General features: G+C 39.7%; 1 protein-coding gene across 1 annotated transcript in view; it reads left to right on the top strand.

Moving 5' to 3' along the window:
- Positions 1 to 11981, top strand: part of LOC306802685 (uncharacterized protein) — a gene marked incomplete at its 3' end in the record, with an annotated part of 82237 nt that extends 70256 nt beyond the window's left edge. The window contains exons 2-5 of the mRNA XM_079307182.1: positions 6212 to 6375; positions 6910 to 6995; positions 9089 to 9175; positions 11805 to 11981. Coding sequence (XP_079163308.1) covers positions 6212 to 6375; positions 6910 to 6995; positions 9089 to 9175; positions 11805 to 11981 — 514 coding nt within the window. The remainder of the gene's footprint in view (positions 1 to 6211; positions 6376 to 6909; positions 6996 to 9088; positions 9176 to 11804) is intronic.
- Between the last annotated feature and the right edge of the window lie 8675 nt (positions 11982 to 20656).

Raw genomic sequence — 20656 nt, 5'->3', positions numbered from 1 at the left:
ATTGGGAAAAAGTAAATGCAAGGTTTCTGCTGAGGTGAAGGAAGAAAGGAAGCAAATAGTAAAAGTGCCTGGTTTCATTTAGCAGTGATGGCTTCAGGCAATTATGTACCTGCAGCACAGACCCCCATTAGCAAGCAGCATAAATAGGCTACAGTAAGTCTGTTGAGCCTTTCTTTTTTCTTCAAATGAAGTTAAAATACTTTATTTGTATGTATATACCAAAGCAGAGAATATTATCCATGTTCAGGGGCTGGCACAATTCCCACACACCTCTGCCTTTGGCAAGGTATTAATCTGTGCCATGCTCTGGTGTTGTCTGGCATCAATCACCCCTGCAGCAATACACATTTAGGACAACATTCAAAGGTCCTGCTTCCCTTCATACAGAATCTTGTATTTCATTGCTAATTTACTGTTTAATAATAAATGAAGTACGGCTGTGGTGTTTTCCCCTATTTCCCTGTTATGCACAGCCAATATGATTTGGTCCTCAGAATACTGGCTTTTTCTGGATGCACTGACCTCGAAGTGAATATTCAGTGTATAGTGTTGATTTTTTTCCCAAGGATATTTTATTAAGGGTGATTTTTCTGTTGATAATTACTTAGATTACTTTTTATAATTATTATTGTGACATTTGCAAACTTTGCTGTTTTATAAAAGTGTATATTGAAAGTAATTTTTTCCCCTTGTGATCTCCAGAAATACATTCCTTTGCCCTGTATTTATCTTTCTTCTTAGCTGTCTAGTGTACCTGCCTTGAAAGCAGGCTTGATCTGACATCCAAGCCTGCCTTCATTAGCACCTCCCAGCCTTTTCTTTCACCCCTTTTGCCCAAGATTAAATGTCTTTAAGAAAGGGGGTTATTTATGGTAGCCCACAAGAAGTTATTTGGAAAAAAAAAAACCACCATATTTCCTCTGTGGTTGTGAGAGAAGAAGTCTAAGAGAGAAGTGACCAGTGACATTTATTTCAGTATAAAGAGCAAAACTTGCAGGTTGTCAAAGGAACTTGGTATATTTTGGCATTAGAATGCATCTGGTAACTGTGGCAGTGTGTTTAGATGTCTGTTGAGTCTTTGAACTTGTATTACCCTGCATCCTTGTAAATAACATGAAGCCAAGTTATAGATTGAGTTGATTAAAAGCAAGTCTGAAAGATACCCCATTACTAATTACAGTGCCATTTCATTAACAGTGGGGAATTTTCTGCAGTTTTGGGATGTCCTGGCAGAGTTTGTTGTATTTGTGACTGGCTTGGGAGGCACCTGGTCAGGTGACACCTTTGCTTCTATTGCTTTTGAGAACTCCTTTCTTTTCAAAGACTGAATTTTAAGGCTTAATTCACATATCTACTTACAATACACTAATACACAAAAGATTGATCTCTAAAGTGCATTTGCAAAATATTCTGGTTTATTATTTTGCCTATGTGCTACTTGGATCAGATCAAGGGTCAGATGGCCAATTCTGAAACTTTGTTTTAAACTACACAATCAGAAAAGACATAATCTTGACTTTTTGAATCTATTAATTAACCCTGCTGCTTTGCTTGTTGTTCTGAATTCACAACTGCATTTTACTGCACAGTGTGTAGGTAAAGGTAGTGTTAACCACTGATGTTGGGAATGTTGTGCTTCTGATAGATTTTCATGACATTTAAAGCTTGCACATTAATTTTTTAATCCTCCTATATTGAGGAAATCAACACTTTTGTGTTTCCATCACACACATTCTTTTTCTTTGTACAAAACTACTTAGCTGGCATTAGACAAGCTCCTTTCAGTATTTGGGATAAATGCTGACCTGCTGACAGGCATGTAAGGGACTTTGTAGAAAAAAAACCCGTGGAAGACTGAGTGCTAGCAATTATAATTTGAGCTGCTTGTCATCCAGCAGATAGTACAGCCCATTCTGATGTTCTCATACAGGGCATTTGCTGTCCTGTTCTAAGGTTCTTAATACCTAAATCACCCTAATCCAGAGGCAGAAATTCCAGCTTCAGAGAGGCACTCCACACAGCCTGACTCTACTGCTTAAGGCTCAGTCTCTGCTGGAGAGATTTTCACAACTGGCTTCCAAGGTATTAAGGCAAGTCTGAGCCTGGAGGGCAGATCTTTCTGTAATGCAGGCATCAACTGATGCTTGGGCATCTCTGTGTTCATTTTCCTGTTCAGCTGGCCCTTTGCATTGGGCACTGGAGGGTTTGCTTCAAACTACAGGCTGCTTTTTTTCCATTACCAGGTGTTGAGGACAGTACTTCACACAGGGTCCTGTCCCTCTCTTTTGGGGTGGTACAAAGGATAAAAGCTAATGTGGATTATTATTTTTAGTTTCATCAGCCTTTCTTGCAATGCAGATTCTTCCTCAGGTAGTTTGGTTTGCCATCCTAATGTACCCAGTACTTTAGTCCCTGGAATGAAGTAATTTCTGCTGTGTAGAGCTGAAACTGAAAATGCCCCCAAAACAAGGGAAGTTATTTCCAGCCAGGTATTCAGTGCTGAGCTTGATAAAGGCTTTTGAGGGACCTCTACCAGCTGTTCTGGTGGCCAAAATGGCATCTCAGCAAGTGCTTGCAGAGCTTTCTGTCTTCTCAGCAACACCTGGTCACATCTGTAGTGCACTGGAGGGCATGGATAAAGCAGAAGGTGCATTTACACAGAATCATTCACACTGATGTTGCTTCTGCAGGATTAGGAGTGCAGAAATCAGTAAAAACCTCTTTGAGTGAGCAGACGCCTCTTTGTAGTCAACAAGAGAGCGTGGCTATATTTGGAGTGTTCTTTCAAGTTACAACCCACTGTATTGATATATTTTAAACAAATGCTTTCAATTAAGCCAGTGCATTTTGCCTTCACCTCCCACTTTGCCCAGAGTTAGACTGATTTGTATGACACACCGTTACTTTTATTAGCAGATCATAAAACCAGCACTCTCTCCAAGGAAAAGCTTTGCCTCCTCTCCCAGGCACTTAAGTGCCCTATAAACAACATGGAGACAGGGTCTTGGTCACCATTAAAATCACTCTGCCTGAGGAATGCTAAAAAACCCCAAATGTTCCTATATAAGGTGGATGATTAATTTATTTACCCCAAAATAAGGAATTCTTGTAGTCTGAGCTCTTCTGATGCTGTAGCCACGTAAGGATTATGCTGCAGTTTGCTTTCTGTTCCAACTTATATCAGCTTTTGTGAGCTAATTCACAGATCAGTTAGGCATTCAGGCATAGAGAATAAAATGTAACTCCTGTTGTAAGATCCAGCCAATTACACAAAAATGTGAACAAAAGCAGCACAAGAACACAAAAGTGTTCAAGCATCCATTATAAAGAGTTCCAATTTCCTTTCTAAATGTCAAGTACAAAAATCTATATTTCACATGCAAATAACAGTGGAGTGTTGTTGCTAATATACTTCTGAAATTACATTTTCTTAGCATGACCTTTCTTGCTAACAATAACTTACATTTTAATTAAATATGTGGCCATTTTCATTTCATGCAAAATATCCCCATGCTGTGTAATACTGAATTTTCACGTCGGAGAAGAAAGTTTAAAGGTCGCAGTCCTAAATTTTTCCTGGAGTTAATATTTTTTAATAATACATGAAAGAAATTACATGTGTGTACTATCCCTACAGGTTTATAGAAACACAGAAACACTCTTGCTTTCACTGAACTCTTTGTGTCAGGATGAGAGAGAAGGATTTGGCAGGGTTTTAACTTCAGCAAAATAACCATGGAGCATAAGGAACAAAGATGTAGTTTAGAATTAAGTGTTGGCAGCTCAGCCTCGCTGCTGGAGCTGCAGTGCTACTTAAAGGCTTTCTAATCCTTCAGGTTGGCTCCTGCCTGTAAAATAGGGAGCTTGGACCTTGCCTTTGGTGTGGACATGGCCCCAGAGCCAGAAACTCTGCTTTAAGCTTTCTGTCACTTGACTTCTGGCACTGAGACTTTTGCAAGCTGTGAAATTCTGTGTAGGTGTTTGCAGAGACTTGGGGAGAAAATGCATTTAGTTCTGGCTCTAAAGACTCACAAAATTACACAGATCTGGACTTCTGCTAGGCTGATTATTGAGAAATCCTCTGCAGAGGATTTCTTGACACTGACCTCTGAGATCAGAGGTTGAAGGGGAAAATGGAATTAATTCCTGGAGGTAGAGGATCCTTGCCAGAATTATTTCATTGTTTATTGGCCCTTTAACAGTAGATTGAGAGTGATGGTTGTCTTGTCCCAAGTCAAAATGCTGCCTGCTGGTAGCAGAGTGACAAATCAAGAAAGAAGTAGAAATAATCTATCACATCGTGAAAGAATAAAAGTCTTCCTTGAGGTTTTGAAGAGCCATGACATTTGGATGGAGTGGTTTTTTGGATAGGGAGTGAGTTTATGATACACCTGAATTTCACACCTCCTTAAATGGTCTTGGGTGTTACAAGTGTGGTTTTATAAATACTTTATATCAATGACTTCAGTGACAGGTAACTTACCATGAAAACTCCTGCTGTGTCTCCAACAGGAAGATATTCTCCATTTACAACTCATGTTCTCAAGTTCTGAAGGAAATGTCTTCCTTAAACATTAGCAATAGAAGCTATTGTAGTTTACTGTTTTGAGAGCATGTCCAGAACTGTTTTTGAGAACTCACAAGGAATTCATTTGAGGAATTAATTGCTTGAAATATTATCTAAAAACTCCCCACCTTACCAAGTTTTTCTTACTTGTCAGACACCAGGCACTAGCACACTAGTGTGTGCTTGTTCCTGAGTTTTCAGGTTTTGAGGAGCTTTTGTTGCTGCTGTCCTCTTTTATCATCAATTATATAATGATGACAAGAGATAGACAAAAATAAGTAACAACAGCAAAAAAGCAGTGACATAACCACAGTTATTCCTCTGCTTATCATAGGGAAATCATCAGCCAGGGGAGGAAGACAAGCAATGAAGTGTGTACCACTCAGCTCTGGATAACTAGAAGCAATTTCTGATCAGACTAAGCCTTTGCTTCACATCAGTGCATCTCTAAATAAAATAAGAAACAACCCCATGGCACTGTGTTTATAAAAAGAAAAATATGGAGGGGGGGGGGGATGGAAATAAGCAACCCAAGGGCATTATCCTGCAGTTGCATGCAGTGATGTGAATAGAAGCTTAACAGTTTAATTAAGCTTGTTTTGGGCTCTCTTGATTACAGGAGCTTTGAAGAAGGGCTCCCATATCTTGCTATTGGGTCCAGCTGGAAAATGTTCAAGAGAAGTTTGGCTTCTGGACTCTGATGAGTCTCTTCAAACATCTGCAGCAGCACACCAGGAGCAGTGCCTGCTGAAGAGGAAATGTAAGATGGAAATTCCTCCAGTACTGAAAGTTGGCAGTGAGAGGAGAGTTGCCAGGGAAGTAACACTTTCCTCAGAGTTGACAGGATCAGGACACAGGGAGGTGACACAGCACTGTCTTGGGCAGCTCTGGCGTTCCCAGGTGAGGCAGCTGTGCCCCATAATGTTTTTGGAGGGGAAATGAAAGAGCAGGAAGAGGATAAACTTCTTTCTCCTCTGTTGAAGTAGCAGCTGAGAACAAATCCAGTGGAGCATCCTGCATAAGCACTCATTCTAAAGAATAGAACAAGTTTATTAAGGAATGATGTATGTGAAATGCCTCCACTGATCTAAAACCTGGAGTGGCCTGCAGCCAAAACTCCATAAAACATGCACTTGTGCAAGTGAAAATTTGCCTGGCAATAAATGGCCATACTAATTAGGTTTTGAAAGGGGCTGTCAACCTTTTCAACTGATTGGGAAATAGTGAGGATCTGCATCCCCAGCTTCATGCTGTTGTGAACTCCACCACTTCTGTTTAATGAACTGATGTGGCAGAATAGAGAAACAAGGGAGAAAATGTTGCCAAGGTATTTGGCAAAAAAATTTGTTGTCTTGAAACTAGCAGGAGAATTTCTTAGTGTAGACACTTCATTCTCAACAACACCATGTTCTGTGCTGTGCTTCCTCTTGGTGTGATGTTCAAGAAAGGAAAAAAGAGTAGTGAATAGAACAAGGCTCCACTTAACATCTACAATATGACACAGAACAGGTGACTTTTGTGTCTTGTTAAGTGAGGGGAGGGTTGTGGAGGTCAAACTCTGTAAAGATTGCTAGAAATTAAGCAACTTTGACAGGAGTAGGGGAGAAAAGAATCTAATTGTCTGTTCATGTTATTCCTTTCCAGTGTCTGTGTGGTGATTCTGGACTCTGCTGGCTCCTTTTACCTTGGGTTGAGGAGAGACAGATTTCCCAAAGCAGCTTCTCCTGGCAATCCTCATTGTCTTCCTGACAGAGACAGCAAGGAAGATGAGGCTCTAAGAATTGCCCAGTGCCAGCTGGTTGGAGAAGGTAACTTACCATTTTTACAAACTCTGAGATGCTGAAGCCATTAAGAGAGATCCTTACAAATTACTTTAAGTGTTGTAATTTTATGCAAGTGAATGTTTCAGTGATTTTTATGTAGCTGTGGTTTGAAGTTTTTGTTCTTCATTATTCTTTAGGGTTAGAACTGACTCTGAATAACCTGAAAGATTAGGCACTCCATTTTCTTAAGATGAAAAAGCTTTTTGTAAGGATCAGGTGGAAAATCTTTGGGGCATCTAGCCTATAAACTATACATTTTCCAGACTCCAGGTGGGAGCTCAAAGATCTTAGCTTTAAGTACATTTCCCAAGAAACCAATATTTGTGTTTGGTCTGGCCAGGCTACAAGTCACCATTTTCCCATGTTTTCCTCAGAACCATGATTATTTTAATTACTTTTTAAAAATCAATATATTGCCAAAATGATTGCATCCTCTGATCTGAAAAGCCACAATGGAACTGAAACTATCATTAGTACCTTGGAGTGCAGGATCAAACCATTACATCCTACTGTTTCCAGAGGTATATGTTCAGATTCTCCCTGCAATTCCAACCTCCTTGCTAGAGAGCAAGCCTGGAATTCAGCCAGCATTGACCCACCCCAGGGTAAGTCTGAGATTTTAAAAATTTTAGGTCTTGGTGCAGCTGGACTGCCAGAACTCCCTGAACTCATGAGGTTTAGAAAGCCCATAGAGCCAGACCTGCTCTGTGGTGCTAGTCCTTGTTTGACATGAGGGACTCCTGATGTGATCCAATACACTGAAATTAAGAAAACAAATCAAACAAACACCCCCAAAAAAGTCATGTGTTGCTTTCCCTTCTCCCTACCATTTTTCCCATTTCATAATTGTAAATGCAACCACTACAATTCCATTATAAACCAGTAGGTCATCTGATGGTGTATCCTTACTCCAACAGGAATTAAAGCCCTTGTTCCCTAGGGAGGTGAAGGAAGCTGGTGTGGCATGGGGGAAATGTGTCCTGTCTCTGATAGTGATGGCTCCTTTAGCATGGTGACCTTTTCCAGGCAAGAACAGCTGCAAGTGCCCTGAAGCAGAGGGAACATTTCTGGATCTGCATAAATGCACCATAACAACAGCCAGTGCCCATAGCCATGAGATTTGACAGACATTGGAATTTAATCTGAACTAGTGCACTGTGTCTGGAGATAATGCTCCTCTTGCATATGCACAATCCTACTGCTTGCCACAAAATACCATGTTTATCAAGTGGTTTTAGTATCCTTCAAACGTAGAAACAGGGCAAGAGTCACCTTTCCATGCAAATAACTATGCTGGTTGCTATAAAGCAAATGTAGGGAGAAATAAGGACACCTGCAGTTTTATGTCATTAGGGAAAAACCCAGCTCCAGGCATGTTGAATCTCTTGGAAAGTGGACACATCTGGTCTGCTAGAAAAAGGTTAAACGTGTCAAATTCTTTTAATGTGCTGCTTGTGATGTTTCTGGGTGTCTTTCAGACCCATCATCCAGGTACTTCAGCATATGCTTCATTTTAAATACAGGAGTATCATTGGTTTCAACAGCATTACTGTGGTGCTTCAAGTTATGGAAAAGCTGAAGATAGCTCACCAAATTGGAGTGGGGAATAGTGATAAGGGAGGTATGATGTTGTCTGAGGAGACATATCTTAGACTGACAGCATCTGTGTTTTAATTGTCCCCAGTTTCCACAGCATATTTCTGTAGCAAGGTCATGTTACAAGTCAGCTATATTCTGCTAATGAGTTGTAGCCTAACAATTATCCACTGCCCCAACAGCAGAAATGCTCCAGATGTGTTGGTATTTAAATGTAATGCTAAACCATGATCAGCAGGGTGCTCCTGACTCCTCTAACTGGGCTGAAGATGAGGCAGAGCCCAGAGCCTCCATTCCCAGCCTTCTGTAGATCTGCCATGGCAGTAATTGAATTAAGGGAACATGGATGTGCTGAAGCCATCCCTGCTGCAGTGATTAGCACTGCTCCTGTTACAATTAGGAGTAAGAAATGTTTACAAATGTCCTTGAGGTAAAAGGACCCCTAAGTAATTACTGTAATTGTGCAAGAATTGCTTATAATTGCTGGACTTGCCAGGAAGGCCTTTCAGAGGGAAGCTGTGCAGCCAATTGCATTGCTGCCTGCTCAGATCCGTGTGAGATGAGGGGCAAAGGAGCAGACCATTAGCATTTCATTAGCAGCAGCCCCTGCTGCAGGACTCACATCAGGGATGATCTGGGCAGGGCACACCTTCAGATGCCTATGAATAACTAATAATCACCCCCTCTGCTTATTTTGTTTTCTTCTTTTTCTTCACTGCCTTTCAAACAAAATCTTGCCATAATAGTCCAATTTCCATACATTTAAATCCTTCCATTAATAACAGTATGTGTGCATCAGCAGCATAATTGTTTTCAGTGTATTTTTCTAATCAGTTTTAATATAAATAAGGAAAAAACTCAAACCAAACACCTTCAGCTTATATCCAGACTCTTTTTTTTTTCCTTCTGCCAAAACAGACAAAATTCCAGCTAGTTAGTGGCAGTTTATATGTGAAATATTTCTTCTGCACTGTTGAGCTCCAGTTTGTTTGCCCAGGTTTTCCATAAGCCCTGCTATCTGTCAGAGGCAGACTTAAGCTCTTCCCAACTTATTCCAAGTGTAGCATCTTTTTTACTGACCATGAATTCATGTCTGTACCAGAGAGAAAAAGAGGAAGTCAGAACATCAGGAATCAGAACTGAGGAACCAGAAATAACTCGGAAAAGGAGTCACTGGTTTAAAAAGCAAGTAAATGTATATATTACATTGAATTACTTAATAAATCTTGAAGATCCATCAGTCTTATAAATCAAAAAATTAAATATTTGACTTAATTGCCGAAATTAGAGCTACAAATTTTGCTCTTTTGCCTATGTTTAAGCATTTCCTAAATGTTGAGTTTTAGCTTGGACAGAGCCATGTACATCCAGCACTTCCTATTTACTTGATGTTATTATTTACTCAAGAAATGTTCTGAGATTTGAGGTTTTAAATTTTAGATTTCTGTCCTTCTAAAGGCCAAAATATTTGCAAGGTCCAAATAGAATAAGTACTTATTCAGATTTTTTGCAGAAGAAATAATTAATTTAAATGAAAATCTGAATTTAAATTAATATTTCCTTTTGAAGAATTAATTAAAAATAATTCTTTTTATTCTGCAAAGCAGCATGTGCAGAAAATCTTTTTAATTTTTGCCATCTTTGTCATCCTGAATAAGTGCACTTGTGGCATCAAGATGGAAAGGCTAATGATACTGCTGAGGCTACAACTGTGGGCTTCTCTCTCTTTTTTCTTGATCTGGAAAGAAGTTTTCAGTGCATTTAGCACTCTGTCATTTTGTCTGACCTGTCACCCTGTGAGATTCATTCAGATATATCACATTTATCACTGGTCACCACAGGCATCAGCCCCTCTCTGTTGTACTGCCACTGCAAGGGACAGGATCAGAAACCAGCAATTAGGGAAGGGTTAAAGAGACCTGAGGATCCTGGTGAAGGTGACAGGAAAATTAATTTCTTTTTTCAGTTCTGGTTTGGTCTGCTGAGATCTTCAGGAAATGTTCAAAATGTTATCTCAGCAATTTACACTTGTTTTTAATGTGATTTATCATTACCCATTTACAGCAGAGTTCCTGCTGTTCACTTTATAGTTTTGTTTTTCATTGTTTTGGTGAGATATGACATTAATTTGCCTTCACATCTTTTATTCATTTCAACTATGCAAAAATTCCCTAATATGTATCACCACATGGACTCTGGAAAATGCAGCATATGATTTTAGTCAAGATTGGAGAAATACATGCACATACACTATGAAGAAACACAGAATTCTCTCTTGGAAGAGGCTGTGACAATATTTGTGTATTTGTAAGAGAACTGTAAACTCTCTTACTGAAGTCACCCTGTCCATTTCTGTAATTATCCCTGTGGTATTAAACAAGCCCAGAGCAGCAGGCAGGAATGGAGTTTATTTACTGTTTCTTGCACTAAGATTGTACAGGAGTGATAATTTTGTTTTACCCTTTCCCAAGCCAATAGAAAACAGTTGAGCACAAGCTTTTTTAAAGAGATTTTCTGCCATTCTATTTTCATTAGCTTCAGAAGAAAAATGGGATTGCACTGGCTCACAAATATTTGTTTGTTAGGAAAAACAGTTTAGGTGTCAAGGTTTGTGACAGGTGTAAATTGAGTGATTCCATGTGGTCTTAAAAATTACTCAACCTCAGCATCAAATCCCATGTTAAAAGATTCAGAAAAATGCAGAACAACCTAATTTAGCATCTGTCACTTGAGGAACCTCTCTATGTTTTCACAAAGATGGATGAGCAGAGGAACCATGGCAGATCTGTCATATCCATGTGACTTTCCCTGGAAAGCTATTAAACTCCTCAGCATCATCCTAGAGCCTCTCATTACTCACAAAGCAGAGATAAGAGAGACTTCAGACCCTGGAAGAGTGCTGGAAGTTCTCCTCTGGAGTTGGCAGTTTGCTGAACTAAATTAACTTAATAATCATTAAATCTGCTTCATTCAGAATCAGTACTGTTAAAGACAATGGTACCATTTCTGAATTTTAAGAAATAACAATTATGGCTGACTCCCATGTCCCAGTTCTGTCCCATCCCTGCTGTTGAGGTATTCCTGCCCTGTCTACCACTGAACAACACTGAACTTAGTTGGAAGTGCTATTTTTATTTCCTCATTTAGGAGTTAGGTGTCCTGTGTTCTTCTATGAACATATCTGGAATGGAGCCATAATACAATCCATAAACCAAACTGTTACTGTTTTCTGGGTGTGATTGTAGGAAATCACTGCCTTTTATGGATTATATTTAAAATCATGACCAAATTATCTTCATGAAATTCCATATTTCCCAATCAATTAAGAAGCTTTAATTCTGGGTTCTAATTTTCCTCTAAAAAAAGTGAAGCAGGATCTTGCCATGTGCAGAGAAACACACCAATGCCCCACAGGCCTGGGCAGTGGGATGCAGCTCCTTTCCTCAGCAGTGAGAGAGGAAGATGGGACAGTCAGTCATTTCTACTTCATGCTTCGTTTTATCTAACTCCAAAATACAAATAAATGGATGACAACATTGCCAAGCAGTAGAAGAAAATTATTTGATTTTTAGCATAAATTGTATTTTAATCAAAGTTTATCAGGCCTCATTAAGTTGCAGGAAGAAGCAGTCAGGAGCCATCCAGATAACCAAAGTCTACTTGGTGGGTTTTGAGGTGGGTAAAAAAGAGATTGTTCATAATCCATGTGCAGTGTGTCAATCTAAAATCAGTGCCAGTGCCAGGAGTGGTAATGGACAGGATGCTGGGAGTGGTGTCACAGCAAATGCTGATCAGGCTGCTTTTCCATTTATCAGCAGGACCCTCAAACTGGCAGCTTCCAGATTATCCTGAGCCTGTTGGAAATCTGCTGGGCTTTCCATGTCACTTGGGCAACTGTGCTGCTCACAGAATCCAGGGGACTCAAGCAGTACCTTTCCACATGGCCTACAGGGGCTACACCATTTTTAATTTATCAGAATAAGAATTGGGTATAAACCCTGTATGGCATATTCCAGCTTTTTTTGGTAAGTAATGATGTTTAAATTTGATCTGGTTATTGCAAAATGCCATTGTGTAGTCTGCCAAGCCTGGTTCTTCACAGTCAGCACCTAGATTTTGTTAATACTGAGAAAGATTAGAAACTCTGGAATGAAAATCTTAAAAAAAAAAAAAAAAAGAAAAAGAAGTGTTAAAAAAGCCAACACATCATAACATTCCAGCTGTCAAATTTCACAGTTCCACCAGGAATCTTGGATCTTGGCTTATTGTCTTGGGTTTGTAGTTTTTTAATTAGACTTTGAATTCTAATAAGATGAAGATATGTTTTCCTAATTTTTTTTTCTTAAACAGAAATTAGTTTTCAGGCCATTAGCATATTTATGTAAGTAATATTGAGAGCGACCCTTAGTTAAAAATTCACAGTAAATTAACTTTTCCCTTAATATAAATGATATTTTAGAGCCACTTTAATTATCCATAATAGAACACAACATTAGTCTGACAGAAATTCTCACAGGAAAAATATGATGTATTTATATTAATAAATTTAGCTGTGTCAGTTTGATTTGAAAGGAACACTTAAGCCTAGAATTCAGTTTACCCAAAGTTTGAGCATTTAAGTCACATCAGGGGAATGGAAGAGTGTTAAACAAAAGTAGAACATCTTTTCCCTGTATAGGCAGATTTTGTGAATTTATAAATGTTTCCAATATCTTCATGGTTAGATACATAAAGCTTTATTTTAATTAGGTAGGCATATGTTAGGATGCATTAGGAAACAAAATAGAACCAATGTATGTTTTCAATAGGCTGTTCTGCAAGCACAGAGATAATAATTTGGAAAAATAATTTATTTCAACTACAAATGGTACATCATAATGTCAGAGAAATGAATACAAATGCTGAGGTTTCCAAGAATTAAGCAGGATTTTAGCTTTAGCTCTCCATCTCTTTCTCCACTAACCAAAATGAATATGTAATGCCTCAAATAAAGTAGTTTCATATTGTAATCTTTGATACCAGCATGATTAAGAAAAGCATTAAGAGAGGTTGATTTGTACACATTGCTGAAAAATCAGTACTGCCTGGGAGAATGATGAGCAGTGGAAGCTGCTATTAACATACAAGTAATTGCTGATACATCTATATATATGTTTTAGCACTATTTTTAATTTGGGGGTTTTTATCTCATTGCACACCATAAAAATTCCAGATAGAATTAGCATTAGGAACATTTTATAAGAAAAATTCTCCTAATTTGGAAATACTTTTTGTGTTTAAAAAAGAGCTATTTTCTATTCAGCCCTTTGCCTGCTGACCTAGATTCTTGCTCAGATGGAGTTGTGGTGTGAGAAAAAAAGCATTCCATGTTCCTTGTGTGTGTACTGGAGTGAGTAGGACCATAAGCTGGAGGCAGTTACTGGGTTCAGACTTGTGTATCGGGGTTGCTTAAAGACTTGGCAAACTGTTTAATCTTGGAATGGAACGTGTTATGGATTGTGTTTCCATGTATACTAATACAGGGATTAAATGCTACATGAGTCTCTGCTAAGGCCCAGGCAGATCAACTTGTTTGATCTTTGCAGGGAGAAGAAATAACAAGTGGAGATGCAGGAATTCAAGGTGACAGAAAAACAGCATTTGGGAGGCATTTAAATTTGTCAGCCTAGCTGTGTGTAAATAATTTCCTTACTTAACAGAAAGATTTCATATCTGCACGTATAGCCAAAGAGGACATTATTTTCCCAGGTAATGTTGATTTTTTGAGACATTAAGTGTTTTTTTATTTGTCTAAGGATGAAATGAAGCTTTTCTGAAGTTTATCACCTAATAATTTGGGCCCTGAGTTTACCTGAAGTTTGGTTCCTGCACCCTGACAGTCGCCCTGTCCTGGGCAGGGATGAACAAGTAACTAGATGAGAGGAACTGGATCAGCATTTAGGATGAAAATGCAAAAAGTCACAATTCAACTAAAGATCAACTTTATGGAAAAGATTAATTTGAGAAAGTGTTTTAAACATGCTTTGGATGAAGGATTTTATAAAACCACAAATGAAGTGAAAAAAAAAAGTTACAAAATATTTGCTACATGGTTAAAGCCACTCATTCTTTAAAGCAGGAAAGCAAAGTTTTTGCTTAACAAACTCAAATAGGATGGCAGTGCCACTGCATTGTTATCTTTAAGGCCAGCTTGTTTAAGAAATATGAAACTTGGGTTCAATTCTTCCATCAGCCTGAGGGCATTTGAGTTCTGCCCGGGAACTTTCTCAAATCATGATGAAGTATCTCATTTAAAAAATTCCTATATTTCTCTGAAACATTACTTATCAGCCTTTTTCTCATTGTGGAACATAGTGCAGGGAATCTATAATTTTTTTCTGGTTCACAGAGTTTACCATCTTCTTTTTCCAGGAGAAATCAGCATATTTTAATATTAAACAAAAATCTTGACTTAATAATTTCCCTGTGTATTAAGCTCATTAAGAAGTATCAGGCTCTCCAATCCATTAATTTAATATGAGTAGTGTCGCCTGCAGTAACGCTGCTGAATTTATTGCCCAAAGATAACATTTGGATAACGAGACCATTCCTTTACAAATGACTTCTGAAAAAAAAATCACTGCCCTTATAGAACCTAATTTAATTAATCTTCTAGATGAAGGCAGTAGTCAGTAGAAAGAATTTGATGTTTAGCTCCTCTCTTATGAATATGAATATTTAATAAAATGATTCTTCGGTTCATGAATATTATAAATGAGCATTCAGAGCTCCAGCCCTAAAAGTTACCAGCAGTTATTTCTGTTTCTGTGTTCTTGTAAACAAAGACTCTCGCTTTCCTGTTTGATTTATACAAAATCTTAACAACAGAGTTATGGTGGAACTCTTGTTTAAGGGAGAAAAGCATTAATGAGTGTGGACCATGCCTGCCCTGAGCTGAACTTGGAGAACTCCACTGTGTGTCTACATGTATGATTTCAGAATTAACATTAGTAGCACCTGACATTTTAAATTCTTTAATTATGCTAAGATACATAAATAGAAGTACAGCTTTTAGGCTCTTGTGTGAACAGAATCTAATTTCACTATATAAAAACCATGTAAAAAGCCTTTTTCTTTAAAAGACCAGAATGAACCAACCTTTATCTTTTCAAGCATGCTGCATTAACATGAGCAAATCATTAAATCTGACTTCCACATTTCACCCCTTCAGGGGCTCCCTTATGACACACTGAATTCCTAAATCTCATTATATCCAGCACTGAGATTGCTTCAGCTCCCATGGGGGGCTGTACACTGAAGCTGGACCCAGCCTCTGCCCACACAAACAATTTGCCATTTCTGTGTGAGATTTGCACCTTGGGATCTAGCAAGAATTACAGGAAATATGTTCTCAAACAATGTGGTGTTTGTGCTTTGGGAAAATTTTAATTTTTGGGAAAAAAAAAAGAATTCTGTTCAAGTCACGTTCATAAATACCAGAAAGAGATGGGGCACTCATATGACCCTCATAAAGGGCAACATGCCTCAAGCAAGATTTCATTAGCTTTTTGAGACTTAATTCAGTGTTTCCTGGAAATGCAGAGACATCAAGTATTTAAGTATTTTCCTCCTTTCACTTGTAAAATACTTTGTAAAAAAATTAAAGTCAAACCAGTTATTTTGCATGAAAGTGCCCTCAAAAAGCATGAAGATATCTGAAGCTGGATCTGAAATGGTTCTCATAAGGAAAGGAAAAAATAGCTGAGAGTTTGCACTCAAATCTAAATGCTCACTGCAGTTTTATGTTCTCTGTGTTGTTCTCAAAGAACAGCTTTTACTTCAAAATTGCACATTTTCCTTCAAGAGAGATCCACTCTGCTGTGCTTTGGTTGCACAGGAGTTCTGCAGGTCTGCTATGGGCTGGATCTCCACTGCTTCCATGTGCTGTTGTATGTCAGGGTATTTGGCTGAGTATTTTTATTTTCTGGAATCATTCAGGTAAGTCAAGTTTCAGACAAATTCCTGTTCTTTGGACTTGGTTGTTGCAGTATAGATGAAGGAAGGGATTTCACTTGCTCTCTTTGCTAATTGTATCACAGCAAATGGTTCCAAAGGTATTGCAATCACTCCCTCAGTAACCCTGGAGTAGGAATAAAGGGAGGAAATTGTCACTGTGGTAGTATGACAGATACAGCACTGAGCAACTGTTCCTAAGCCTCTGGAGATAAGTGCTTCAAGCTCAATAAAGTACATGTCCTCCTCTCTCTTGCAGCAATATCTTAAATGACTTTGTGCATTGTTGTGAATTTAATTTCTATTCCCTCCACCCTACAGAAATGCTGTATAATATTGTGGCCACATATAGAATAATAGGATATTTTTACAGTAAAGTGTATGTTGATCTGCTTCATTTAAACAGTTGATTATTGGAGGAGGCAGTGCCATTTTTTTGCAGTACCCTGTTTACATATGAAAATTCTCAGAAATGTGGCAAGTTAGTAATTTGTGCCAGCAGGCCTGTACCTGAGCTCTAATGTTTCTAGAAGGATGTAAGTTTAAATGTTATGTCTTCTAGAAACACACTTCTTCTCTTGTTACTGTGACTGAGCTAGAGGCAGCTTGTGAAGGAAGGATGGAGAAAGGGAGAGTGTGAATTTGGATTTCAGATATGAGAGTGAAAACCAGTCTTAGCTCTGTTTTCCTGTTACACTGCCATATCAGAAAATGTTTGTACCAAATGTGGTTTTCATTCCCCAGTAATCTATTCCAGGCAATGTGAAGTGTTCCCCAAGCCTGATGAGGGTGAGTTGCAGTTGATGATTTTTAAGTGCTGTTGCACTTGAAGGGAGTGAGACACTTCTCCTCCTGCTGTGCCCTGCCAGGGGAGACTGTGTCTTCCACTTGAATATGCTGCAAGACAGAACCCTTGTGCTCTGGGTGTAGCAGGTACATGTATTTCTGTGTTGCTGATTAATGCAAAAAATGTGAGGCCTGACCTAGAACAATACTGCAACTTAATTCTGTGTTTGTAGAGATTATGGGTTTTATGTCCAGACACTGAGGTGTTCACATGATGTGGATATTTTCCAGGAGCTAAGAAATAATGAAAAATGATTTTACTGATCTGTTACAGCTGTTACAGCAGTGCAACAGCTGCTGATCTGCAGTTCAGTGAGAGATGAACAAAACTGGTCTAATCACCTGCAGAAAACAGATAAAAATTAATAAGAAGGTGGGAAGTTAAATAATGAATGAACATCCAAAACTGAGTGGTGAAAGATGAGCAGCAACACATTCTGGTATTAGAAGTTAAGTTAGAAATTCTAATCCATCATTAGAATAAAAGGAAAAGATGGAAAAGTTTGCTCAGAGCAGAGGGGTAGTAAAACCTGAGCAGTGACTTCAAATACTAATAGAGGAACTGAATTCCTGCACTTCCCAGGTATTTTGCTTGCATACTGACTTCAGAGTACAGCTATTTGCCGATAAAAGCAATTCTAAAGGAGCAGCATGGAAATACAGACTGTGAATTGAGACTTTGGAAAGGAGTTGTACACATTTAGGCCAACAGGGATGGAATAAAGCACAAGCACTTGTAGCCAGATAGAAAAGCGAGGATTCCACTGTTCACCTGAAGATGTCCAGAGCAATGAGTCAAACAAGCTCCAGATCACTTCAGTCCAGAGCCCAGGGTGCTGATAGGACACGCCCCAGGGAAATGAGCATTATTTCCAAAGGCACTGGTGGTTACTCTCTCATGGATGTGAGTCTTAGTTGCTTGTCATATGGGAGTTTTATATCTCGGTCTCTAGTAGAATTCTCTACTCTGAACCAGTGTGTGGAGCCCAGAGGGTCACCTGGGCAATTCCTGTTCTCCCTGCTGGAGCCACTCTCTGCTGTCCTACACTGTTACCCTACAGCAAAGGCTGCCAGGCAAAGCTGGGCTGGCATGAGCCCAGGTGGTCTCTGTTGGTAGAAAAGTGATTCCTTCTTTCTTGGAAAACACTGGGCTGCAGGTGCGGTGAGCCTGTGAACCCATGGCAGGGCAGCCTCAGAGCTCGGGCCTGTGCTTTGCCTGCTGCGCTGCCCTGGGGCTGCCTGGGCTCAGCTGCGCCCTGAGGGACAGACGGCGCCATTTTGGGTGAGGGGAACAGACCGACATGAGGGGTAAGAGTGGGGAGATGGAGGTGACGGCGCCATTTTGGGTGAGGGGGACAGACCGACATGTGGGGTAAGAGTGGGGAGACGGAGGTGTCGGTGCCATTTTGGGTGGGGGGACAGACCAACATGTGGGGTAGCAGTGGCAGATGGAGGTGTCGGTGCCATTTTGGGTGAGGGGACAGACCGACGTGGGGTAGGAGAGGGGAGATGGAGGTGTCGGTGCCATTTTGGGTGAGGGGGACAGACTGACATGTGGGGTGGGGGTGGGAAGATGGAGGTGTTGGTGCCATTTTGGGTGAGGGGACAGACCGACATGTGGGGTAAGAGTGGGGAGATGGAGATGTCAGCGCCATTTTGGATGAGGGGGACAGACCAACATGTGGGGTAGCAGTGGCAGATGGAGGTGTCGATGCCATTTTGGGTGAGGGGGAGAGTCCAACATGTGGGGTGGGGATGGGGAGATGGGGTTGTCAGTGCCATTTTGGGTGAGGGCATGAGAGAGAAACAGTCAGGAACAGTCCAGCGTGTTGTGTCAAGCTGTGGGGTCACTCCCCCATTTTGGGTAAGGGCATGGGGAAGTCAGACCGCCATTTTGCGTTGGGCTGTGGGACACTCCGCCATTTTGTATCAGGCTGTGGGTCACTCTCCCAGTTTGTGTCAGGCCATGGGACACTGCCATTTTTTGTGAGTCTGCATGGTCACTCTGCCATTTTGTGCCAGGCTATGAGATTCTCCCCCATTTTGTGTCAGTCTGTTGGGGGTCTGTCTGCCTGTTTGTGTCAGGCTGTGGTGCACTCTGCCATTTTGTGTCAGCTGTGGGGTCAGACCGCCATTTTGTTAGGCCATGTTCAGCAGCCTCCATTTGTGTGTGTGCACAGAGGCTGCCTGAGGCTCAGGATGGAGCAGTGACATCCCACCTCTGCAGATCTTGCCCTGTTTCCCCCATGCTTCCCACCTGGCTGTTTGGAGCCACTCAATCCCTCTGGTCTCCTACAGGGACAAAGACGAAGTATTAATTATTCTGTATTTAATATGCAAAACAATTAAAATAGCATGGGCCATATGGTTCTATTTTCCTCATGAAAAATTGTGTGATGAACTGAGGAGGAAGCCCAGAGTTTGCTGATTTTTTAAGGTGAGATGATCAGATTTTACATCTTCCCTATCTAAAACTTCAGTGCAAGGCAAATGTACTGAAATGAATGCCTTTTAAGATTCTGAGGAGGTCACATTTGTTATTCACAAAGGTTTCTGGCCTTAGCCGAGGTCCCTGCAGTGATGCCAGAATGCCCATCCTGAGCTGTGCATCCTCAGTGGGAAAACCTGGGATGAAAATCCACTGTGCACATGCTTTTCAAGGGTTCTGTCTCTGCTTGTGTTTTCTCATGAGTTGGGTCACTTGTGGCTTCCCATCTGTATTGTATATTCTTAAGAGCAGTCATTTATGTATCAGTTGATAAAAGTGCAAGGCTTCTGTTTCCTAGATAAATAGTGTTTTATTTGGTGGTAGGTGATTATTTGTATTAACACATGAAATAGCATTCTTAAAAGGACCAGTATTTTCTGACTGAAAAACTTTCCCATTAAATTCACTTTGAAGAAAGAACTACACAAAGACTGGATTTATTACTCAACAGATGCTTATCACATTGCTTAATGCTCTATTTCATGGTCCATATTCATCATCCTTTTTGATTCTTAATTCTACACCCAATTCTTTTTGAACATCTGGTGTTCTTTCTCTTCTGTGTTTGTAAGAGAATAATTTGTTTGGGCAAAGTGTTTCTTCTTGTAATGCTCTTAATCCCCATGGGTGCTTGGATCATAGGCAGGAGAGCAGGACTTCTGCGATTAAATGGAAGGAGGTTTGCAAGATTATTTCATTTTCTGATAAATATAAATTTGTTCTTTCAATGACTTCATCTGTTGGCAGCCTTTGACATAAATCTGCTGATGCTGAGAACTGTCCTTGCTCAGGAAATTGTTCTGTAAACAATTGATCTGTACACAAATTTCAAGGTAAATTAAAAAAATCCAACCAAATAAACATAGATTTCTCTTTAGAGTGGGCATAACTGAATATAGGAGAAATACAGTTTATTGCAAATTTTGAAACAGTTCAACATATTTTTGCATGAGATATTTGCCATGTGCCAAAAGCATATTGATTGGATTTTTGGTAAGCACATGGGAGTGTGGGCATGATCTGAAAAGCTCCTGCAGCAGCACTGAAAATAAAGCTTCCATTCCTGACATCTCAGTAGAAGACTTTAAAATATTTTCTTTCTTTTTAAGTTGTAGGTATTTTATGGTACTTTTGAATTATGTTAATTTGAGGGGGTTTTTTACTAACATGTTTGATGAAGAATCAGAAGTCTTTTTACAACTTTTCCTCTTACTGGTGCCTTGTCAGCCTGATATGCAAAGAGACTTAGATATATTTTCCCAAGACATTGCCATTTTTCAGACAAATGTTCAAATAGTAGTTGACATCTTTAATAAGAAAATGGAACCAGGAAACAGAATGAGT

This window comes from Erithacus rubecula, assembly GCF_903797595.1.
Source record: "Erithacus rubecula genome assembly, chromosome: 5".
Taxonomy (NCBI): Eukaryota; Metazoa; Chordata; class Aves; order Passeriformes; family Muscicapidae; genus Erithacus; species Erithacus rubecula.
The sequence above is the reverse complement of the archived record's forward strand: the minus strand, read 5'-3'. Positions and strand labels throughout refer to the sequence as shown.